The sequence below is a fragment of the Castor canadensis genome, chromosome 11 (assembly GCF_047511655.1).
Source record: "Castor canadensis chromosome 11, mCasCan1.hap1v2, whole genome shotgun sequence".
Classification (NCBI taxonomy): Eukaryota; Metazoa; Chordata; class Mammalia; order Rodentia; family Castoridae; genus Castor; species Castor canadensis.
The window spans coordinates 47,307,302-47,328,710 of NC_133396.1; the positions used below are offsets into that span (position 1 = coordinate 47,307,302).

At 40.2% G+C, this 21,409-nt stretch overlaps 1 protein-coding gene and 2 non-coding genes across 11 annotated transcripts in view; 1 reads left to right on the forward strand and 2 right to left on the reverse strand.

The window, feature by feature from the left end:
- Mettl16 (methyltransferase 16, RNA N6-adenosine) overlaps positions 1-15,508 on the reverse strand; it is a 67,364-nt gene extending 51,856 nt beyond the window's left edge. For 4 of the 9 annotated variants that reach the window (XM_074046610.1, XM_074046609.1, XM_074046607.1 and 1 more), the window contains exons 1-3: positions 15,369-15,508; positions 9,027-9,117; positions 7,544-7,671 (exon numbers count right to left, since the gene is read on the reverse strand). In XM_074046610.1, coding sequence (XP_073902711.1) covers positions 7,544-7,671; positions 9,027-9,035 — 137 coding nt within the window. In that variant the 5' untranslated portion in view covers positions 9,036-9,117; positions 15,369-15,508. Of the gene's footprint in view, positions 1-2,822; positions 2,909-7,543; positions 7,672-8,134; positions 8,963-9,026; positions 9,118-15,070; positions 15,179-15,368 lie in introns of those variants that run through there. The other 5 variants (XM_074046604.1, XM_074046603.1, XM_074046606.1 and 2 more) reach the window with 5 other exon arrangements.
- Positions 1,284-1,393, reverse strand: LOC141414306 (U6 spliceosomal RNA). The gene has a single exon (XR_012439367.1). It is a non-coding gene; the product is annotated as a U6 spliceosomal RNA (small nuclear RNA).
- A 3,702-nt stretch (positions 15,509-19,210) lies between the features above and the next one.
- On the forward strand, positions 19,211-19,401 carry LOC141414193 (U2 spliceosomal RNA). The gene has a single exon (XR_012439272.1). It is a non-coding gene; the product is annotated as a U2 spliceosomal RNA (small nuclear RNA).
- Positions 19,402-21,409: the final 2,008 nt, after the last annotated feature.

Sequence of the window (21,409 nt, forward strand, 5' to 3'; positions counted from 1 at the left end):
ATTTTATGTTATTGTTACTATAAAAATAAATAAACAAGCCATATTGCCAACTATAAATATGTTCAAAGTGCTCTCATCTTTAAAGAAAAAAAAAGAGGGGGGTCGCAGGTGGCTCATTCCTATAATCCTAGCTACTTAGAAGGCTGAGGTTGGAAGGATCAAGGTTCAAGACCAGCCTAGGCAAATAGTTAATGAGACACCCCCATTTCAAAAATAACCAGAGCAAAATGGACTGGAGGTGTGGCTCAAAAAGTAGAACGACTGCTTTACAAGCTTTACAAAGCCCCAAATTCAAACCGTAGTCCCACAAAGAAAGAAAAAAGGGTAGGGTAGTTGCTCATGACTATCTTATCCTGTCCCTTTACTGGCATATTTGTTTTCCCCTGCATAAAGTCCTAAAATTTGTTTTGCCTGATTAAAAAAAACAAACACACACTTTTTTTTGAGGCAGGCTTTCATTATGTAGCACAAACTGGCCTCAAAGTCCCTCCTGCCTCAGCCTCGCCCACCTTAAACCTCAAAGCTCATAATCTTTTTTTTTTTTTTTTTTTTGGGTAGTGCTAAGGATTGAACCAAAGGCATGCATGCCTACCACTATGTTGTACCCAAATGCACAGAATATCAACACAGATATTTTGGTTTTGGATTGAAACACAATTACCATGTTTTATAATCTGCAACATCCATTTTATAGTCTACGTATTTCCCTGTATGGAATTGTATTATACTAACCTACATTCTAAACATTTACTTATTTTCAATTTTCCTTGTTAGAAACATTCTCAACATGCATTATCTCATCCCTACAGAAAAAAAATATTATTCAAGTGTTTTTGCTTTGTAGGACTTTCTTGCTTCCATTTTGTGTGTGTTGGCTATGCCTTTGCAAAACAGGCTCTCAACTGCCTGATCCACACATCCAGTCCATTTTATTCTGGTTATTTTTGAGATAGTCTCTCAAACTATTTAAGAGACTGGCCTTGAATTGTGATCTTTCCAAACTCAGCCCCCCAAGTGGTTTAAGATTATAGACATGAGTCATTAGTGCCCAGCTTCAACTTTTGTTTTTGTCTTTGGCAGTATAGGAGTTTAAACTCAGGACCTTATGCTCACTAGGCAGGAGCTTTACCACTTGTGCCACACCTCCCAGTTCTTTTGCTTTTTAGTTTATTTTTCAAATAGGGTCTGCTGCTTTTCCCAGCTGGCCTGGGACACAGATCCTCCTACCTCCCCCTCCCCAGTAGCTGAGATTATGCCCAGGGTTGTTTTTATGTTTTTTGTTTTTAAATATGGAACACTTCACAAATTTGCATGTCATCCTTGAGCAGAAGCCATGATAATCTTCTCTGTATCAATCCGATTTTAGTATAAGCAAACAACGAGGGCTGTTTACGAGATAGGGTCTCACTAACTTTTACCTGGGCTTGCCTCAAACCACAATCCTCTTATCTTCACCTCTCTAGTAGCTGGGATTACATGGTGTTTTGTTTGTTTGAGGTACTGATGATTGAATCCAGGGCCTCACACATGTCAGCCAAATGCTCTGCCACTAAGTCATGCCCCTGGCCCTGATTTTTGTCTTTTGAGACAGGAAGGCCTAGAACTTGCTACATAACCCAAGCTGGTCTCAATCTTGAGATCCTCCTGCTCTGCCTCCCTAAGTGCTAGGATTACAAACATGCCCTCCACACCCCGTTTAGGAGTTCTTTATCTTGGCTCAAGTGGTAAGAGTGCCTGCCTAGCTAAGCATGAGGCCCTGACTTCAAACCCCAATACCTCCAACAAAAAAAAAGAAAGAAAAAATGGAGAAGTTTATCTTAAGGAAGTTAATTCTTTGCCATATGCTATAAAGTATTATATTGTTTTATATTTTCTACTTTTACATGTTTATACATAAAACTATTTTATGTAGTTGAATCCACTGATTTCTTCTTTTATGAATTTTACCCTTGAAGTACAGTGAAAAAAAGCTTCCTTACACCAAAGTTATGCAACACTCACCAAGAAAATTAACAGCCAGGTACCAGTGGCTCACACCTATAATCCTAGTTACTCAGGAGACAGAGAACAAGAGGATTGCAGTTCAAAGCCAGCCTGGAGAAACAGCTTGTAAGACCCGATCTTGAAAGAAACCCAACATAAAACAGGGCTGACAAAGTGGCTCAAGTGGTAGAACACCTGCCTGGTGAGTGTGAGGTCCTGAGTTCAAACCCCATACTACCAAAAAAAAAGGAAACAATCAACAGAGTAAAAGGCAAGCTATGGAATGTTTTGCACACCATGTATTTCAGAAGGGATTAATTCCCAAAATATGTAAGGAACTATAACTCAAAAAGAAAATAACTAATAACTTGTCTGGGGGTGTCACTCAAGTGGTAAGGCCCTGACTTCAAACCCAGTACCACCAACAAAACAAAAAAATAATAAGTAATTAAAAATGGGCTACGGGAGCCAGATGTAGTTGCACATCTACAGTCCCAGCACTCCAAAGGCTGAGACAAAAGGCCAGCCTTCGATATGAGATGCTATTTCAAAAAAAAAAAAAAAAAAGAAAAAAAGGGGGGGGCGGGGGGACTAAGACATACAAATGGCCAATATGTATACAAAAAAAGTATACATAAGTATACAAAAGTACTCAGAGTAGAAAATCATCAGGCAAATGTAATTTGAAACTACAATAAGCTATTACCTTGCACCTGGTTAGTACGGCTATTAAAAGCAAAACAAAAGACAAATATTGGTGAGGAGGTAGCAAAATCCTGACATGCTACAAGTCAGTATGCATGTAAAATTGGTGCCACTGCTGGGCACAGTGGACATACCTGGCAAATACTTGTAATAACAGCATTTAGAGGTGAAGACAGGTGGATCATGGGTTTAAAGGTCAGCTTGGGTACACAGTGAGAGTCTGTCCCAAAAAAACAAAAACAAACAAACAAACAAAAAGATGTCACCACGGAAAACATTACGGAGCTTTCTCAAAACTAAAATTAGGGATTGGGGGCTCAAGCGATAGAGTACATGCCTAACAAGTGCCAGGCAAAGTTCAAACCCCAGTACCGTCAAAAAAAATAAATAAAAGTAGCACTCCCATAAGATCTATCAATCTCACTTCTGGGCCTTTATACAAAGGCACTGAAATCAAGTTTTAGCAAGTCAGCAAGTGTGTGTGTACATGGGGAGGAAAATGGAGGGTATTAGCATTCCTATGTTCACTGCAGCAGTATTCACAAATAGCCAAGATGTGGACGCAACATAGGTGTCTATCGACAGATAAGTGAATATAAAAACTGTGTCCAACCCTGAGTTCAAATCTCAGTACCACCAAAAGAAAAAACAAATTGCTTTTTTTCTTTGAACTTTAGAAGCATGACACCTTTTGTTTTGCTTTTACTTCTGTTTTGAGACCAAGTCACATTGTGTTAACCAGGCTGACCTCAGACTCCTAATCCTGCCCCAGCCTTCTGAGTAGCTGAGACTACAGAAGTGTACTACCACACCCAGCTTTCATAGACACTTTTAACTATCTTAAGTCTCCTCATTCAGGAAATACAGTATTCCTCTATTTCTTCATGTCTCCTCCTAAGCCCCCGACTGTAATTCAGTTGTTTTACCCACAGAGACATACATATTTCTTTCCAACTTTCTATTAGTCCTTACTATTATACCTATCTTTTTTTTTCTTTTTTTTTTGTGTGTATGTGTAGTATTGAGGTTTGAACTCAGAGCCTTGTGCTTGCTAGGCAGGTGCTCTACCATTTGAACCACATCCCCCGCCCTTAGATAGGCTCTTTTGATTTGTTTTTGTTGGTTTGGTTTTGGTGCTGGGAACAGTACCCATGACTTTACCACTGAGCTACATCTAACCCCTAGATAGGATCTCTTATTGCAACAATATTTCCAACTAGTATTTGGAAAATTATCAACTTTCTTATATTTTTATTTATATTTTACATGTTTATATGTATTTTATCCAGCTACCTTGTTATTTATTTTTAGAAGATTCTCAATTTTTTTAGGTAGATAATAAAGTCATGTATAAAAAAATTGTAACTTTTTTCCTTTTATACCTGCTTTATAATGAGGGAAGCAATAGACTCAAGCCAGAAAAAGTCAAAAGTTTCAGGTCAGTCATTTCTTAGTATTAAAATCCTATTAAAGTTATTTGGGGGCTGGAGGCGTGGTACAAATGGTAGAGCACCTGCCTAGCAAGTGTGAATCCCTGACTTCAAACCCCAGTACCTCCAAAAAGAAAAAAAAGTTACTTGAAAACAATGCACATTCTTGTTTGTAGGTTAAAAACTACAAATATGTCAATGACCATGTCTTTCTAGTTTATTGGGCTTTCTTTAGAACTGAGCACAATGTAGCTAATCAACTGATTTTGGTTAGATAATTGATTAGATACAACAGCAGGTATACAGAGAAAAAAATCACCAAAATTTTATCTTCCCCAAAGCTACTAGGAAAAATAAACACTCATATACATGATGCTAGTTTGGATCTAGAATGTCCTCCCAAAGGCCATGTGTGCCTTTGAAGGGATTATGGGACCCCATCCCTTCCTCTTTTTCTTTCACTTCCTAGTAGCCATGAGGTAAGCAACTCTGTTCCACCACATGCTCCCAACTATGATGGACTGTGGCACAGGCTTAAAAGCAACAGTGCAACTGATCACAGACAAAAGCTCTAAAATTATCAGCCAAAATAAACCTTTCCTTTATTTTTTTTCCCCCTTGGTGGCACTGGGGTTTGAACTCAGGGCCAACGCTCTTACCACTTGAGCCACTCAACCAGCCTTTTTGTAATGGGTTCTTTGGAGATAGGGTCTTGTGAACTATTTCCCAGGGCTGGCTTCAAACTGCAATCCTCCTGATCTTTCCCTCCTAAGTAGCTAGGATTACAGGCCTGAGCCACCTGCACCTGGCAAATCTTTTCTGTTTATAAATTAATTTATCTCACATTTTGTTACTGTAGTGGAAAGATGAGTAATACACATGACTATGAAACAAAGATTTAAGAACAATGGTAGGGATGTTATAAACAAAGAAAAATACCAGCTCAATCTCTTGAGAGTGATCTCCAAAGTAAGGTGCCAAAACTGATTATTTAGGGTATACAGAGAAAACCTAGAATTCCCATTTAAATTTATTTTTTAGTTTCTATTATGAAGAATCCTTTCAAAAGTGCTTAATATGTAACACAGTACATAGTAGTACATAATTCACAGTTGAGCTGTGCTCAATTTTTTTTTTTTTTAATTGACTGTAGAAGACAATGATGAAAGCTTGGACACAATAGTTCTAGGGCATTTCATCCTAACCTTTATATATATATTTCGGAGGGCTAGGGATCATAGATCACTTTGAGAATCTGATGAAAGCTAAGGATTATCTCCCAGAAAAATGAATATAAACATATTTTAAGAATAAGCATAATTTTAAGAATATCTTGGCTCCCAGTTTAAGTCCTATCCTAGGGCCTCCATTTCTAAAGGCATAAGGATAGTACTAGGAGTAGGGAGGTCAAGAAAATACCTCAAGCTCTGTGATCCTATCATTCTTTAACTTCCCTTTTCTCCTCAACCCCTGATCCTCTTCCTCCCCAAAGATGAACCACCACATTTCTCTCCAGGAAGGCTTGGAATTTTAAAATCCTCTGGTAACTCCCACAGAGCTTAAGAATGCATTCAGAGATGGCTCCTTTTCATTCTCATACAATACCATTAATTTTTGCCCTTTCTTAAAGCATTAATCCTTTGCTAGGGAATAAACCCAGGGCTTCACCAACGCTAAGCATGAACGCACACCACCATTGAGCTGTACCCTTGTTCTATTTTTCTTAATTTTCAAAAATTAAGTGGACGCCAGCGGCTCACGCCTATAATCCTAGCTACTCAGAAGGCAGAGGTCAGGAGGATCAAGGTTCAAAGCCAGCCCTGGTAAATAGTTCCTGAGCTCCTATCTTGAGAAAAATCTATCACAAAAAAGGGCTGAAAGAGTGGCTCAAGTGGTAAGAGCACCTGCCCAGCAAGCATGAGGCCCTGAGTTCAAACTCCAGTACCACCAAAAAAAAAAAAAAAAAAATTAAGTTTAAATTTAAATTTAGCAGTATCCTAAATAAAATCAGTTTAGATATCATAGTTATTATTTTCTTACCTCACATCAAAATAAACATAAACTTTTAATTTTTTTTTTGGAGGGGGTCCTTAGGTTTGAACTCAGGGCCTTATACTAGGTAAGACTCTACCACTTAAGCCACACTGCCAGTCCCTTTTCCTTTAGTTATTATGGTCTCACACCTTTTACCCCAGCCAACATTAGGCCACAATCCTACCTCTGCTTCCTGCATAGCTAAAATTACAGACATGCCCCATCACACAGGGCATGATGTGAAACACACTTGTTTCTTGAGATGGGATCTTGTGAACTTTTTTCTAGGGCTGACTTCAAACTGCAATCCTCCCAATCTCTGCCTCCCAAGTAGTTGGGATTACAGTTGTGAGCTACTGCACCTCACATTTTTTTTGGGGGTGGGGGGCAATAATGGAATTAAACTCAGGGCCTTATGCTTGTTAACAAGGTGCTCTACCAGTTGAACCACATCTCTAGGCCTTTTGCTTTTAATATGTTTTTCAGATTGGGTCTTGAGCTTTCACGCAGGCCAGTTTTAGATTGGGATTCTCCTACATCTGCCCCTCAAGTAGCTGGGACTACAGAGATATACCACCACACCCCCTCGCTCATCCACTTCTTAAAACAATCAAGTTTTAGAAAACAGCACAATCCTAGTCTCTGCAGTTACTCTGGGATCTCCAGAGCATACACAGTAACTTAGATATCAGTTTTTTGTTTTTTTTTAAGGGACTGGCATTTTAATTCAGGGCTTCACACTTGCAAAGCAGATGCTCTACCACTTAAGCTACACCTTTAGCTTATTTTGCTCTGATTACATTGAAGATGCAGTCTTACCAATTATTTGTACAGGCTGCCCTTGAACCTCAATCCTTCCTATCTCAGTCTCACAAGTAACTAAGGTTACAGGTGTGCACCACCAGCACTGAGCTAAGTAAATTTTTTTAAAAACCAAAAGGAAGCTTAAAAGCATGTGTTCCAATCCTTTCATTTGGTAGCTTTAAAAAAACCGAGGAACCAGTGGCTCATGCCTATAATTCTAGCTACTCAGGAGGCAAAGATCAGGAGGATCAAGGTTCAAAGCTAGACCTAGGCAAATAGTTCAAAGGCCCTATCTCAAAAAAAAAAAGCCCGTCACTGGTGGAGTGGCTCAAGTGGTAGTGTGCCTGCCTAGCAAGTGTGAGGCCCTGAGTTCAAATCTTTGTGTTGCCAACAAAAACCCAAAACAAACAAACAAAAAGAAAAACTGAGACTCATAATTTTTCCCAGGTCACATAAAATGTTTAATGAAATGTCTACTGTTAGCATTCCGGTATTCTATCAGTCCAGCCTGCTTCCTATTAAATTATGTACATTCAGATCATGCTAGAATAATAAATACAGTATTAATAACGTCCATGTGTACCTACCTTACTCTTCCATTCAGATTTATCTGAACATGCTGCTTAAAATCTGGATACTTGGATGCCAGATATGCAAAGTCAGGAGGTTTGTCCTTGTATCTATTTCTTGCATGCATTGACTTACTCAGAGCCATCTTAAAAAAAATAAAATAAAAATAAGAGGAAAAAAATTAGCATATTTAGTTAAAACACCATTGACGGGGAAAAGTATACAAACTCAATAGTCATACCCAACACATCTTTTCCAATCAAACAAGAAATCAGAAATTATATTTTGAAAATGTAAACAAGTAAGCACATGAAAACTTGCTTGACACCATTAGTCATTAGGGAAATGCAAATCAAAATCACAGTGAGATACCACTTCACATTCATTAGAATTACAAACAAAAACAAAAATTAAAACTCAGAAAAGTATTTGCAGCCAGGGAAACTGGTGCAAACCTGAAATTCCAGCGCATGAGAGGCAAAAGCAGGAAGAGCTCAAGTTCTAGGCCAGCCTGAGCTACATATCTCAATACTATACTATACTATACACACACACACACACACACACACACACACACACACACACACACGTGAAACATGGACTCTTACCACTGAGTGGAGGCTTGCTAGGAACAGGAGTTCTAAAAGGTAAATATGTCTGGAAGGGTGTGGTACCAAGCCATTTTTGTTGGCTTTAAGTGGGTCTCTGGAACCAAAGGGAGCACATGGCTCTTGTTAAAACTGAAGGTGTTTATGCTGAAAATGAAACTAAATTTTACTAGGCAAAAGATATACTTACATCTACAAAGCAAATAACTCCAGGGACTCCTGGAGGCAAACTGAACAAAACCAGAACAATCTAGGGAAAGGTAATTTATGCATGTGGAAACAGTGGCATGATTTGCACCAAATCCCAAAGCAACCTTTCAGCTAAGGTCACTGGGCAGAGAAATCTGTGCGATGCTGGTGTCCTTCCAAGACTTAAACTAATGAAAAGTAAATAGATAGCTAGGTGAGCACAGTGGCCCATGCCTATAATCCCAGCTATTTAGGAGGCGAAGATGGAGAAAATCCCAGTTTAAGGCCAGCCTGGGCAAAAATTCAGTGAAACAACTGCTCCCCCCCGCACCCCGCCATCTCAATTAATAAGTTGAGCATGGTGTTGGCCACCTATATGATCCAAGCAACTATGTGGTAGACATAGGACTGTAGTCCAAGGCTAGTCTCAGATAAAAACACAAGACCCTAGTCAAGGGGGGAGGGAAAAAAACTAAAGCAAAAAAGAGCTGGAGGTGTGGCTCAAGTGGTGAGTACTTGCTTAGCAACTAAGAGGCACTGATGCCCCAAGTTCAAACCCTAGTACCACACACACACCAAAAAAAAGTAAATTAATAAAAGTAGATTTGTGGTGCTTGCTGCTGGACAACAGGGAGCACTAATGCCAGGGGTATTTCCACTCCCCGTTCCCCAGAAGGGCATGGTGCAGTTTGGAGGTACCCACCGGCCTCATGGGTTCCGCTGGCACCCTTCACCTGGCCCATAGCCCTGCAGCTGCCCTCACTTTCTCCATCCTGACTGCTGGGTATCTGCAACTGGAGCACAAAAGGAAAGATTTCATCTCTTCTGGGAATATATCTGGGAATAGAAAGCTCTACTCTGACACCCATACTTTAGTGTACTTACTCAAAGAAAATGGCTTTACTACTCAAGAAGCAGAAGTCAGCAGGCAGAATGGTTCAAGTGGTAGAGTGCCTGCCTAGCAAGCATGAAACACAGAGTTTAAACCCCAGGACCACACACACACACACACAAAAGCAGAAATCATGCTATCAACATCATGGAGGCAAACGGCCAACATAGATCTGTCTACAAAGATATGGTCACCAAGGTGCAGCAGGAAATCACTCTTCAGCAAATGTCTAAGACTGCTAATGTGAAAAAGGATATGATTATTTTGGAGGCCAATGAATTTTCAGACCTCACAGCAGAAAATGAGAAAAATAAAACTTGAACTACATCAGTTAAAACAGTAAGCAATAGCCAAGCACCAATGACTCAGCCTGTAATCCTAGCTACTTAGGAGGCAGAGATCAGGAGGATCAAGGTTCAAAGCCAGCCCAGGCGAACAGTTCACAGACCCTATCTCAAAAAAACCCATCACAAAAAATAAAACCGGTGGAATGGCTCAAGGTGTAGGCCCTGAGTTCAAACTCCAGTGCTGCAAACAAACAAACAAACAAACACCTAATAAATCTTATGTATACTTTACTCATAAAAATGTACAACATAGGATGAAAATTTTTATTTTTATTTTATTTTATTTTTTGGTGGTACTGGGGTTTGAACTCGGGGTCTCATGCTTGTTAGGCAGGTGCTCTACCACTTGAGCCACTCCATCAACCCGAACCTTTTTATTTTTAATTAAGGAGGAAGGTCTATAGTCATACCACCCTACATGCACCCAATCTCATCTAAGGGAGAAATCTGATAAAGAACATCAAAGTGAGCTAGAAGTATAGACTGGTGGTAGATTACTTTCCTAGTGTATGCAAGGCCCTAGGTTCAATATCCAGCACTGCTCCCCAAAATGTTAAGAGCATCAAAGTGACAGAAAGTAGTATACAATAGCCAAGATTATTATGATTACAGGTTAGTTTTTACAGTGGCCTTGCAAGGATTATTAATATTTGGCAGTACAACATAAAGTCACTGTCTCAAATGTGTTATAAATTTCAGTCTTGTCATTCCTACATAGCTGAACACAAACATAATTTTGTCTTCTTCTAGATTACAAAAAAAAAAAAAAAAAAAAAAAAATCCCCTACATGTTTCTGTCAAGAAATCAAAGCTGGTCATGCACAGGTTTCTCACACCTGTAATCCTAGCTACTCAGAAGGAAGAGATCAAGAGGATGGTGATTCAAAGTCAGCCTGGGCAAATAGTTCCTTAGACCTTATCTAGAAAAAAAAATTCTTTTACAGAAAAGAACTGGTGGAGTGGCTCAAGGTATAGGCCCTTAGTTCAAACCCCAGTACCACACACACACACACACACACACACACACACAAAATAGCCAGCCCCAGGAGATAGTTTGCAAGGCCTTATCTTAAAAATACCCAAAACAAAACAAAACAGGGCTGGTACAGTGGCTCAAGTGGTAGTGCACCTGCCTAGCAAGTGTGAGACCCTGAGTTCAAACTCCAGTACTGCCAAAAAAAAAAAAAAAAAGAAAGAAAGAAAAATTGGAAGAAAAACCAAGGTAGTACTTTACTTAGTCTCCAGGCAGTTAGTAACTTTTTTTTCTTTTTAGATGCTGGTTATTGAACTCTGGGCCTCAGGCATGTGAGCATGCACACTACCTCAGCCCCAAGTTGGCAATTTAAAAAATATTTCAATATGTATCTATCTCTGGGTGATAGGCAATTACTTTACTCTTTATATACTGTTCTGTATATTCTACTTTTTAATTAACAAGCATTCATCTAAACAATCCAATTCTGAAGTCTAGGAGTTACCGACTAGCTCGCTCTCCTCCCCACATCCAAACAATAGTTAAGTCCTATGGGCTTACCAGCTAACCACATTATATCCATATCTTTTTCCCTATACCCACCAGTATCAGCCCAGTACAAATCACCTAGAATGCTGAAACAGCCTCTGAATTTGTCTGCTGGAATCACTCTTGTTCTCACCCTTGTTTTTTCTACCTTGAAATGTTTGTTTTTGCTTTGCTCTTTTTTTTTTTAGTTTTTTTTTTAAACAGGGTCTCACTAGCCCAGGCGATCCTCCAACTCATGATCCTCCTGCCTCAGCCTCCTGGTATTAAAGGTGTGCAGTTTATTTATTTGTGCACACTAGGGATGGAACCTTGGGCATGCTAGGTAAACACTCCTCAACTGAGCTACAACTCCAGCCCTTAGTTTTTAAGACAGGGTCTCACTATGTAGCTCAGATTGGCCTGGAACTTCCTTTGAATCCCAGGCTGGCCTCAAACTCATGATCCTCCTGCTTCCACCTTCCCAGGGCTGGAATTACATGCCTTGTGCAGTGATCATTTCTAAACATAAATGTCAATATCTTTTTCTGACATCCACTTACTCAAAATCTTACTCTTAAGATAAAAGTAAGTATCATCGCTTCAGCATACGTATTAGGCCCTATGTAGTCTACTGTTACCTATTAGGCCCTGTGTAGTCTAATGTTACCTATCTTTTCATGATAAATTTAAGTCAGCCCTTGTGCTTTCTGTCCCTCCATTCTGGCCATAGGGCCTTTACACAGGTGATTATTCAGCTAGTGAATTCCTACTCATCCTTGGGATCATAGATGCTTAACTATGGAAGGCCTTTCTTTCCCTAATCCCTCCCTGCCACCCCATCCAGGCCCCCTCCCCATTATAAAGTTTCCTAGCAACAAGCACCTTTCCTTCACAAGCTTCCATAGAGATGTAATTTTACACAGTAGTAAATCTGTTAACAATCTATTTCAGGTTTTGACAGATTGCTATACTCCGAATTAACCAATTTCAAAAAAGAATTGTTGAGACTGGGGATGTAGTTCAGTGGTTGAGTGCCTGAGCGCCTAGCATGCACAAGGCCCTGGGTTCAATCCCCAGTACTCCCACCCCCAAAAAAAGAATTGTTGTCTTCACTCCAGACCTTTTCAAGCAGGCGCTCTACCTACCTCTTCAGCCATACCTCCAGCCCATTTGCTCTGGCTATTTTTGGAGATGGGGTCTCACAAACTATTTGCCTAAACTGGCCTCAAACCACAATCTTCCTGATCTAAGCCTCCAAAGTAGCTAGGATTACAGCATCTGAGTCATGCTTCTCTTTTGAATGGCTCAAAAGTACTTCGTATACACTGTGTTCAAAATTAAATCATTTCTCTGAACTCCAAATTGGATCTCTCATAAAATTCCTTATCTCACTGAATGGAGCCACTATCTTTCTGGTGGTACACAAACCAGAAATCTTTAGCACTTTCCCTGCTCTGCCTCCTGTTCCAAACACACACCATGTGCTGAACATTCTCTATCTCTACTTCTTGATCCTATCCAATTTTTCATCCCCCATGACTCCACCTCTCTGGCTCTGGCCCAGATCATAATCATTTCCTTTTTGGATTACTATTAGAGCCTCTTAGAGTAATAAGAGCCTCATTACCACTCCTGTCTCTTGCAATTTATTTTTTACTCGGCAGACAAGCCCCCTTGCACCCCTCTCAATGTAATTCTGAGCATTCCCTTGCTAAATCCCTTCAGCAGCTTTCTAAAGCTATTAAACCAAAAAAGTCTCGTATGCACTAACAAGGCATACAAAAATCTAGGCTTTGCTTACCTCTGTCGACACTTTCCCCTTCCTGCATTGAACTCCAGACATCCTGACCTGCTTTCATTTTCTCTGCTACAAGGTGGTCTGTCTCACCATCTGATATTCCTACTGCATGCAAGATTCTCCTTACTCTTTCTGTAGAAGTCCTTTCGCTCCTGAAGGCCCATCAATGCTCTGAATCACACCCCTAAGCATCATTTTCTCAGAAAGGCTTTCTCTAACTCACACATTAATCAAGTGCCTACTCTATATGCTTTCTTTCCTTCTTTTTTAATTTGTAGTACTGAGGTTTGAACTCAGGGCCTCTTCAGCCACATTGGTAGTCCCTACTCTTTATGCTTTTAAAGCACCCTGTACTTTTCCTAGAGTTCTTCAGTTGCTATTGTGGAGGTAATTACTATATACATGTCTCACATATGCTCATTTCAGCTACATTTTATTATTCACTGAACCCCCAGCAACTGGCATACAATATTTTTTGATTAAATGAACACTGAGAGACACTCGTAAGTTTTTCAACAGTAAGTTACAACCTTTTGCCCCTCACACTATCACTGAAATGCACTATAAACCAGGTGTTTTGTTTTGTTTTGAGACAGGGTCTCATGTACTTCAAACTGATACGGAATTCACGGTGTAGCCCAGGTGGCCTCAAACTCAAGAGCCAAGTGGTGGGATTACAGACATGCACCACCATGTGTGGTTTAAACACCAGTTTTAATTCCCTAGCTTTAACATTCCCTTTAAAGATCATCAGAAAAGATGGGAGCATAAAACTAGGACAAGTCCCTATCTCCAAGAAAACAATGAAAAGGAAAATGTTTCCCTTTCTTGAAATTCTGGGCAGCAACATAGCTGCAGGAAGCATGGCTCACATGCTAGAGTGTCTTGCCTAGCAAGTGCTAGGCCCTGAGTTCATAGCTGACAACTATACACTCAACTTGATATTCTGAATTTATGTGAAACAAATTAAGTAACAGATATGGCAACTTTAATTCATTTCCTACATTACTTATTCTTGTTAGAACAGTTGCAGAGTCAATAAGTCATTTCTTCACTAAGTAACTTTTTTCACAGTGGGGGAGCAAGGATTAGGTATTAAAACCAGAATCTCACACATACTAAGCACACACTCTACTTAATAAGCTTCTATATACAATCCAGTTTAACCAACCTCCTAATGCAGGCATAACACTTTTGTAAACATACCCATTCCTCAAAGTTAAACTAGATGCCAATTCTTACCTGGCACTACTATCATCACTTCACTTTTCTCTGACCAAATCTAATATTCCTGACTCATTCTGCTCTAGCCACGTTGGCCTCCTTGCTGTCTCTTCATCTTTGTCACACTCATGGTCTTAAGGCTTTTTTTTTTTGCACTTGCTGCTAATTCAGTCTGCATGAACTGCTCTTCCCCCTGAAATGTGTATACTGAAAGTACCCTCACCTTGTTCAAGCATTAGGTCACATGTCCCCTTCTCATTAACATCCTTCCTAAGCACTCTATTTAAAGTGCTTTTTCCCTTCCTAGCTTGTCTTCTATGCAAAACTTATACATGTGACACTCCATATTTTTTTTCGGTGCTAGGGTCTATTACTGTTTTTTTTTTTTTAAATCTGCGTTACCAGTAATCTTCAAAAGGGAAAATATTTTGTTTTTCTCACTGCTGACATCCCAATGCCTAAAACAGGGCCTGAGGCAGGCACTCAACCATTCGCTGATTTAACCACTGAAACATAGCACTCTCAATCTCAGTTGGCAGGCCCCATCTTGAGTTGAAAAAACAAAAAAACAAACAAACCCTCAATCCAAGGACTGGAACTTTTTCTTCTGGGTAACCTGAGTCAGTTCAGAAAGCTAAAGTAGTAGTACGCTTGAGGCTGTCAACCTTCTTTGATCTTTCTCATTTCCATGTTTCTAAAGCCTGCCTACTAAACCCGGCAAGCGTGAGGCCCTGAGGTCAAGCCCCTCGTTTCGAAAACAAATTAAAATTCTACCCCATGTTTCTCTTCCTTAGTTCCTCTTGCCCCTTAACCCTCTTCAACTACCACTTCTCTTACTACATGAGCCAATAAAATAGCCTACATTCTGCTTTTAGAACGTCGAATTCCTTTTCAACAGATCCCTCCCACCTAAACCCCAACGACCTCCGTTTTCTCTTCGTCTTCCCTCATAAATTTTTATTTTTTCCTTTAGTCCCGCCACTACCTGTTGTCCTGCTCTTTCGCTCCTTTCACGCCTTATCTTTACCCACTGGGTCTTCGCGCTTCAGTGTCTAAACATCAGACAACCCCCTTCTCGGGGTCTCCCCTTCAAACATAGTCTCTGTACTACTCGCCAACTCCTCCCACCTCCCCACCCCTAACACCCCCGCCGTATCAATCCCTCTCTAGACCCCGAACTCTGCACCGCACAAGTCCAAAATCCGAGAACAAGGAGGACGGTGATGCCATGGGTTAAGTGACCCATGATCTCAACCCGTATAAAGAGAAGTTAAGTGACCCACCTCTGAAGCCGATATTCTTGCCTGACTACGTGCGTGGCGTGGGCCTGTACAAACCCTGAATTTTAATCCACCCACAGCACGAAGCTCCCAGAAACGCAGATGTTACGCTCCCAGCGCGCGGCCATCTTGTGAGCCCATCTGGCCTCGTGATTGGACAAGACACTCTCGCGAGATCTGAAGCCTAGTTTGAATAAAGGAGAAATTGTCGCGATGCTAGGAGTTTGCAGCTGCTTTTGACTAGAAGGCGGGGGTATGGTAGCAAGGGAGTCCCGTGCACCGTAGTATAAGCGGGACCTGCTAGGGAACTTTTAGGGGTTTTTTTTGTTCTTCTTGCTGTTTGTGGAGAGTTTTACCTTTTTTTTTTTTTTTTATTCATATGTGCATACAAGGCATGGGTCATCACTCCATCCCCTCCCTCTCCCCCCTACCCCCTCAATACCCAGCAGAAACTATTTTGACCTTATTTCTAATTTTGTTGTAGAGAGAGTATAAGCAATAATAGGAAGGAACAAGGGTTTTGCTGGTTGAAATAAGGATAGCTATACAGGGAGTTGACTCACATTAATTTCCTCTGTGTGTGTGTGTGTGTGTGTGTGTGTGTGTTACCTTCTAGGTTAATTCTTTTTGATCTAACCTTTTCTCTAGTTCCTGGTCCCCTTTTCCTATTGGCCTCAGTTGCTTTAAGGTATCTGCTTTAGTTTCTCTGCGTTAAGGGCAACAAATGCTAGCTAATTTTTTAGATGTCTTACCTATCCTCACCCCTTCCTTGTGTGCTCTCGCTTTTATCATGTGCTCATAGTCCAATCCCCTTGTTGTGTTTGCCCTTGATCTAATGTCCACATATGAGGGAGAACATACGATTTTTGGTCTTTTGGGCCAGGCTAACCTCACTCAGAATGATGTTCTCCAATTCCATCCATTTACCAGCGAATGATAACATTTCGTTCTTCTTCATGGCTGCATAAAATTCCATTGTGTATAGATACCACATTTTCTTAATCCATTCATCAGTGCTGGGGCATCTTGGCTGTTTCCATAACTTGGCTATTGTGAATAATGCCGCAATAAACATGGGTGTGCAGGTGCCTCTGGAGTAACCTGTGTCACAGTCTTTTGGGTATATCCCCAAGAGTAGTATTGCTGGATCAAATGGTAGATCAATGTCTAGCTTTTTAAGTAGCCTCCAAATTTTTTTCCAGAGTGGTTGTACTAGTCTACATTCCCACCAACAGTGTAAGAGGGTTCCTTTTTCCCCCGGCATCCTCGCCAACACCTGTTGTTGTTGGTGTTGCTAATGATGGCTATTCTAACAGGGGTGAGGTGGAATCTTAGTGTGGTTTTAATTTGCATTTCCTTTATTGCTAGAGATGGTGAGCATTTTTTCATGTGCTTTTTGGCCATTTGAATTTCTACTTTTGAGAAAGTTCTCTTTAGTTCATGTGCCCATTTCTTTATTGGTTCATTAGTTTTGGGAGAATTTAGTTTTTTAAGTTCCCTATATATTCTGGTTATCAGTCCTTTGTCTGATGTATAGCTGGCAAATATTTTCTCCCACTCTGTGGGTGTTCTCTTCAGTTTAGAGACCATTTCTTTTGATGAACAGAAGCTTTTTTAGCTTTATGAGGTCCCATTTATCTATGCTATCTCTTAGTTGCTGTGCTGATGGGGTTTCATTGAGAAAGTTCTTACCTATACCTACTAATTCCAGAGTATTTCCTACTCTTTCCTGTATCAACTTTAGAGTTTGGGGTTTGATATTAAGATCCTTGATCCATTTTGAGTTAATCTTGGTATAGGGTGATATACATGGATCTAGTTTCAGTTTTTTGTAGACTGCTAACCAGTTTTCCCAGCAGTTTTTGTTGAAGAGGCTGCTATTGCTCCATCGTATATTTTTAGCTCCTTTGTCAAAGACAAGTTGTTATAGTTGTGTGGCTCCATATCTGGGTCCTCTATTCTGTTCCACTGGTCTTCATGTCTGTTTTTGTGCCAGTACCATGCTGTTTTTATTGTTATTGCTTTGTAATATAGTTTGAAGTCAGGTATTGTGATACCTCCTGCATTGTTCTTTTCACTGAGTATTGCCTTGGCTTTTCGTGACTTCCTGTGTTCCCATATAAATTTCACGGTAGATTTTTCAATCTCTTTAATGAATGTCATTGGAATTCTGATGGGAATTGCATTAAACATGTAGATTACTTTTGGGAGTATCGACATTTTGACTATGTTGATTCTACCAATCGAAGAGTATGGGCAATCTCTCCACTTTCTATAGTCTTCCTCAATCTCTTTCTTAGAAGTGTATAGTTTTCATTGTAGAGGTCTTTCACATCTTTTGTTAGGTTTACAACTAGGTATTTGATTTTTTTTGAGGCTATTGTAAATGGAATTGTTTTCATACATTCTTTTTCAGTTTGCTCATTGTTAGTGTATAGAAATGCTAATGATTTTTCTATGTTGATTTTATATCCTGCTGCCTTGCTATAGCTATTGATGATGTCTAGAAGCTTCTGAGTAGAGTTTTTTGGGTCTTTAAGGTATAGGATCATGTCATCTGCAAATAGGGATATTTTGACAGTTTCTTTACCTATTTGTATTCCTTTTATTCCTTCTTCTTGCCTAATTGCTCTGGCTAGGAATTCCAGTACTATGTTGAATAGGAGTGGAGATGGTGGGCATCCTTGTCTGGTTCCTGATTTTAGAGGGAATGGTTTCAGTTTTTCTCCGTTAAGTATAATGCTGGCTGTAGGTTTGTCATATATGGCTTTTATAATGTTGAGGTACTTTCCTTCTATTCCTAGTTTTCTTAGAGCTTTTATCATGAAATGGTGCTGGATCTTATCAAAGGCTTTTTCTGCATCTATTGAGATGATCAAGTGGTTTTTGTCTTTGCTTCTGTTAATGTGGTTTATTACGTTTATTGATTTTCGTATGTTGAACCACCCCTGCATCCCTGGGATGAAGCCTACTTGGTCGTGGTGAATAATCTTTTTGATGTGTTGTTGAATTCGGTTTGCCATTATTTTGTTGAGGATTTTTGCATCAATGTTCATTAAGGAGATTGGCCTATAGTTCTCCTTTTTGGAGGTGTCTTTGCCTGGTTTTGGGATAAGTGTAATACTGGCTTCATAAAATGTGTTTGGCAGTTTTCCTTCGCTTTCTATTTCGTGGAACAGTTTAAGGAGGGTTGGTATCAGTTTTTCTTTAAAGGTCTGATAGAATTCAGCAGAGAATCCATCAGGTCCTGGACTTTTCTTTAAGACTTCTGAATGTTGGGCATTTTGTGTTTTATTTCCCAATGAAAATAACTTCATTATGTTTTTCTGATTATAAATATAATAAGGATTGGGGTATAGCTAAACAGTAGAGGACTCGCCTAGGCATACATGAGGTTCGATCCCCCAGCACCCACAAAAATAAAAATATAGTATACACTTATGGAGAAAACTCAACCAATACTAGAAACTGAATTTTAACTCTTTTTTTTTTTTTGAGACAGAGTCTCAGCATGTAGCCCAGACTGGTCTTGAACTCAGGACCCTCCTGCCCCAGCTTCCCAAGTGCTAAGATTAGTGTCATGTGCCACCACACCCAACTTACCATGCTTTAAAAATGATTAAAAAAATTTTTTTGCAGTATTTGGGTTTAAACTCAGGGCCTACCCTTGAGCCACTCTACCAGCCTTTTTTTGGGATGGGGTTTTTCGAGATAGGGTCTCGAGAATTATTTGCCTGGGCTGGCTATGAACCTCGTATCCTCCTGATCTCTGCCTGCTGAGTAGCTAGGATTACAGGTGTGAGCCACCAGGGCTCAGCTTTAAAAATGATTTTTGAAAAAGATTCATTACTTCTTGGCCTTTTGGCTAAGATCAAGTGTAGTATCTGTTCTTATCAGTTTAATATCTAATACGTCCTCTATCCAAGGACAATATATTAAATGGATTTTTGTAACAGGGGGATGGAATAGGAGCTTGCTCCATCCACTCCATTCATTGACCTGGTATTGCAGTACCTCCAGGAACAGTGCACAAAAAAAAAAAAAGATTCAGTAAAAGTTGGTATCCAATAATAAAGACAGAAAGTTACTCAATAATTGTGTAGTATTCCATTGGAAAATTGTATCATTTACATAGCTTACCAGACCTCTATTGCCAGGCAGCTGTATTCAGCTTCTCTTTCTGTAAACAATGCTGGATTGCACATCATATATCTATCTATGCTATAATCTGAGGGGTTTCCTTATCCCTGCTGTCCTTCAAGGCAGTAGAAGTAACAGAAGGGTAAAGGGAAGATGAGGCTCAGCTGTTGGAAGGGAAGCTGAACCTTCTTGGAGATGATCTTGGCCTGACTCCTTGATAGCAGTATGCAGAGCAGCACCTCTCAAATCTCAATGTGCATGTCACCTGGGAACTTATTAAACAGAAGATTCCCAAGCAACCCCTTAGAGAGTCAGAGTCAATCTGGGGAGGGGTCTGAGAATGTGCCCCGTCAGATTCTAACGCAGGTGAATTCCATGATGTAACCAATGCATTCTGCCCTGTGGACCACACGTGGAGAAACATGGACAGAGAGTAGAGGGAGGCAAATGGTGTTCACCTGAGACACAGGATAGGTGGGAGTGGGGGCTGACAGGAAGAAAAATTAATTAGGCATTTTCAGTCACCCTGGGGGACAAAGCTTCAGCACACTTTGGGTTGGAGCAGAACAAATCTACAGGCTGGCCTTCATTCTCTAAGAGGGTCCAGTGATTCTGACAGACACATAGAAAGACCTCATGTCCCCTGGTCAATCCCTAAACTAGCATTTCCTATCTCCCTTGTGCTCAATGCAGAGTACATAGAAACACCTCAGCAAGTTCATTGGGGCTTTAAAATGGGTATGGACTCTAGCTGGGAAAGGTGAGAGCTGTCCGGAGTCACCGGCAGAGATAACAAGATTAGGGATGCTGCAGGGAGGTGGGAGGACAGTGCAAGTCTGTGGAGACAGGAATACTGATGAGGGGACAGATTGGTGCAATTAACATTATAATTCCACTTCAGGATATATATACTAGAGAAACTCTTGCATGTGGGCTCCAGAAAACCTAAACATTCAGGATATTCTTATCCATCAAACTGTAAAAATCTATGAAGAATCTAAATGCCTTTGGGCAGATAAAGAAATTGTAGTACATTCCAACAACAGAATGCCATGCATGGTACAAATAAATTATACACACATCACATGGATACATCTTTGTTTGCTTGGGTTTTTCTGGTTTTTGGTGGCCTTAGGGTTTGAACTCCAGGCTTCATACTTGCTAGGCAGGTGCTCTACTGCTTGAGTCACTCTGCCAGCCCTGTTTTATGCTGGGCATTTTTGAGATAGGGTCTTGGAAACAATTTCCCCAGGCTGGGTTTGAACCGCCATCTTTCTGATCTCTGCCTCCTGAGAACCTAGGATTACAGAAATGGGCCCAATGCCCTGCCGCACATGGATACATTTTAGCAACATAATGAATGAAAAAGTAATTCATAGAATAAATACATTCTTATTAAATTAAAAAATAAGCAAAATGGAACAACTTTTTGTTTGGGGATCTACATGTAGAAAAATATGAAGAAAAGCAAAAGATTGTAGAACAAATACAGAATACTGGTTACTTCTGGGTAAGGCAGGGGGCAAGTATTCTTTTAACTATACCAAATATTTCAAAATCTGAAAAAAAGGAAAAAAATGACTACATCACCTAGCCACTACTGTGGCCTCAAGGGTATATATATCCCTGTACCACATTCCTTCTCTAACAGGCACCAGGAACCAGGAAACAAGAGGTTGGGTCTGAAGACAGTGGAAGTTTTACAAACCCAACTCCATCTTCATCATCTAGAGACTTTCACTACCTCTCAGTCTGTTTCTCATACACTGTTCCTGTCACTCAGCCACAGCCTCATTTCCTAGCCAAGCTGGTTGCATGTGTAGCTTATGTGGCATTTTTCTCTGGTGACAGAGGGACTGTACTTTGTTTGCTTGCTTGTTTGTTTTTAGCAGTACTGGGGTTTG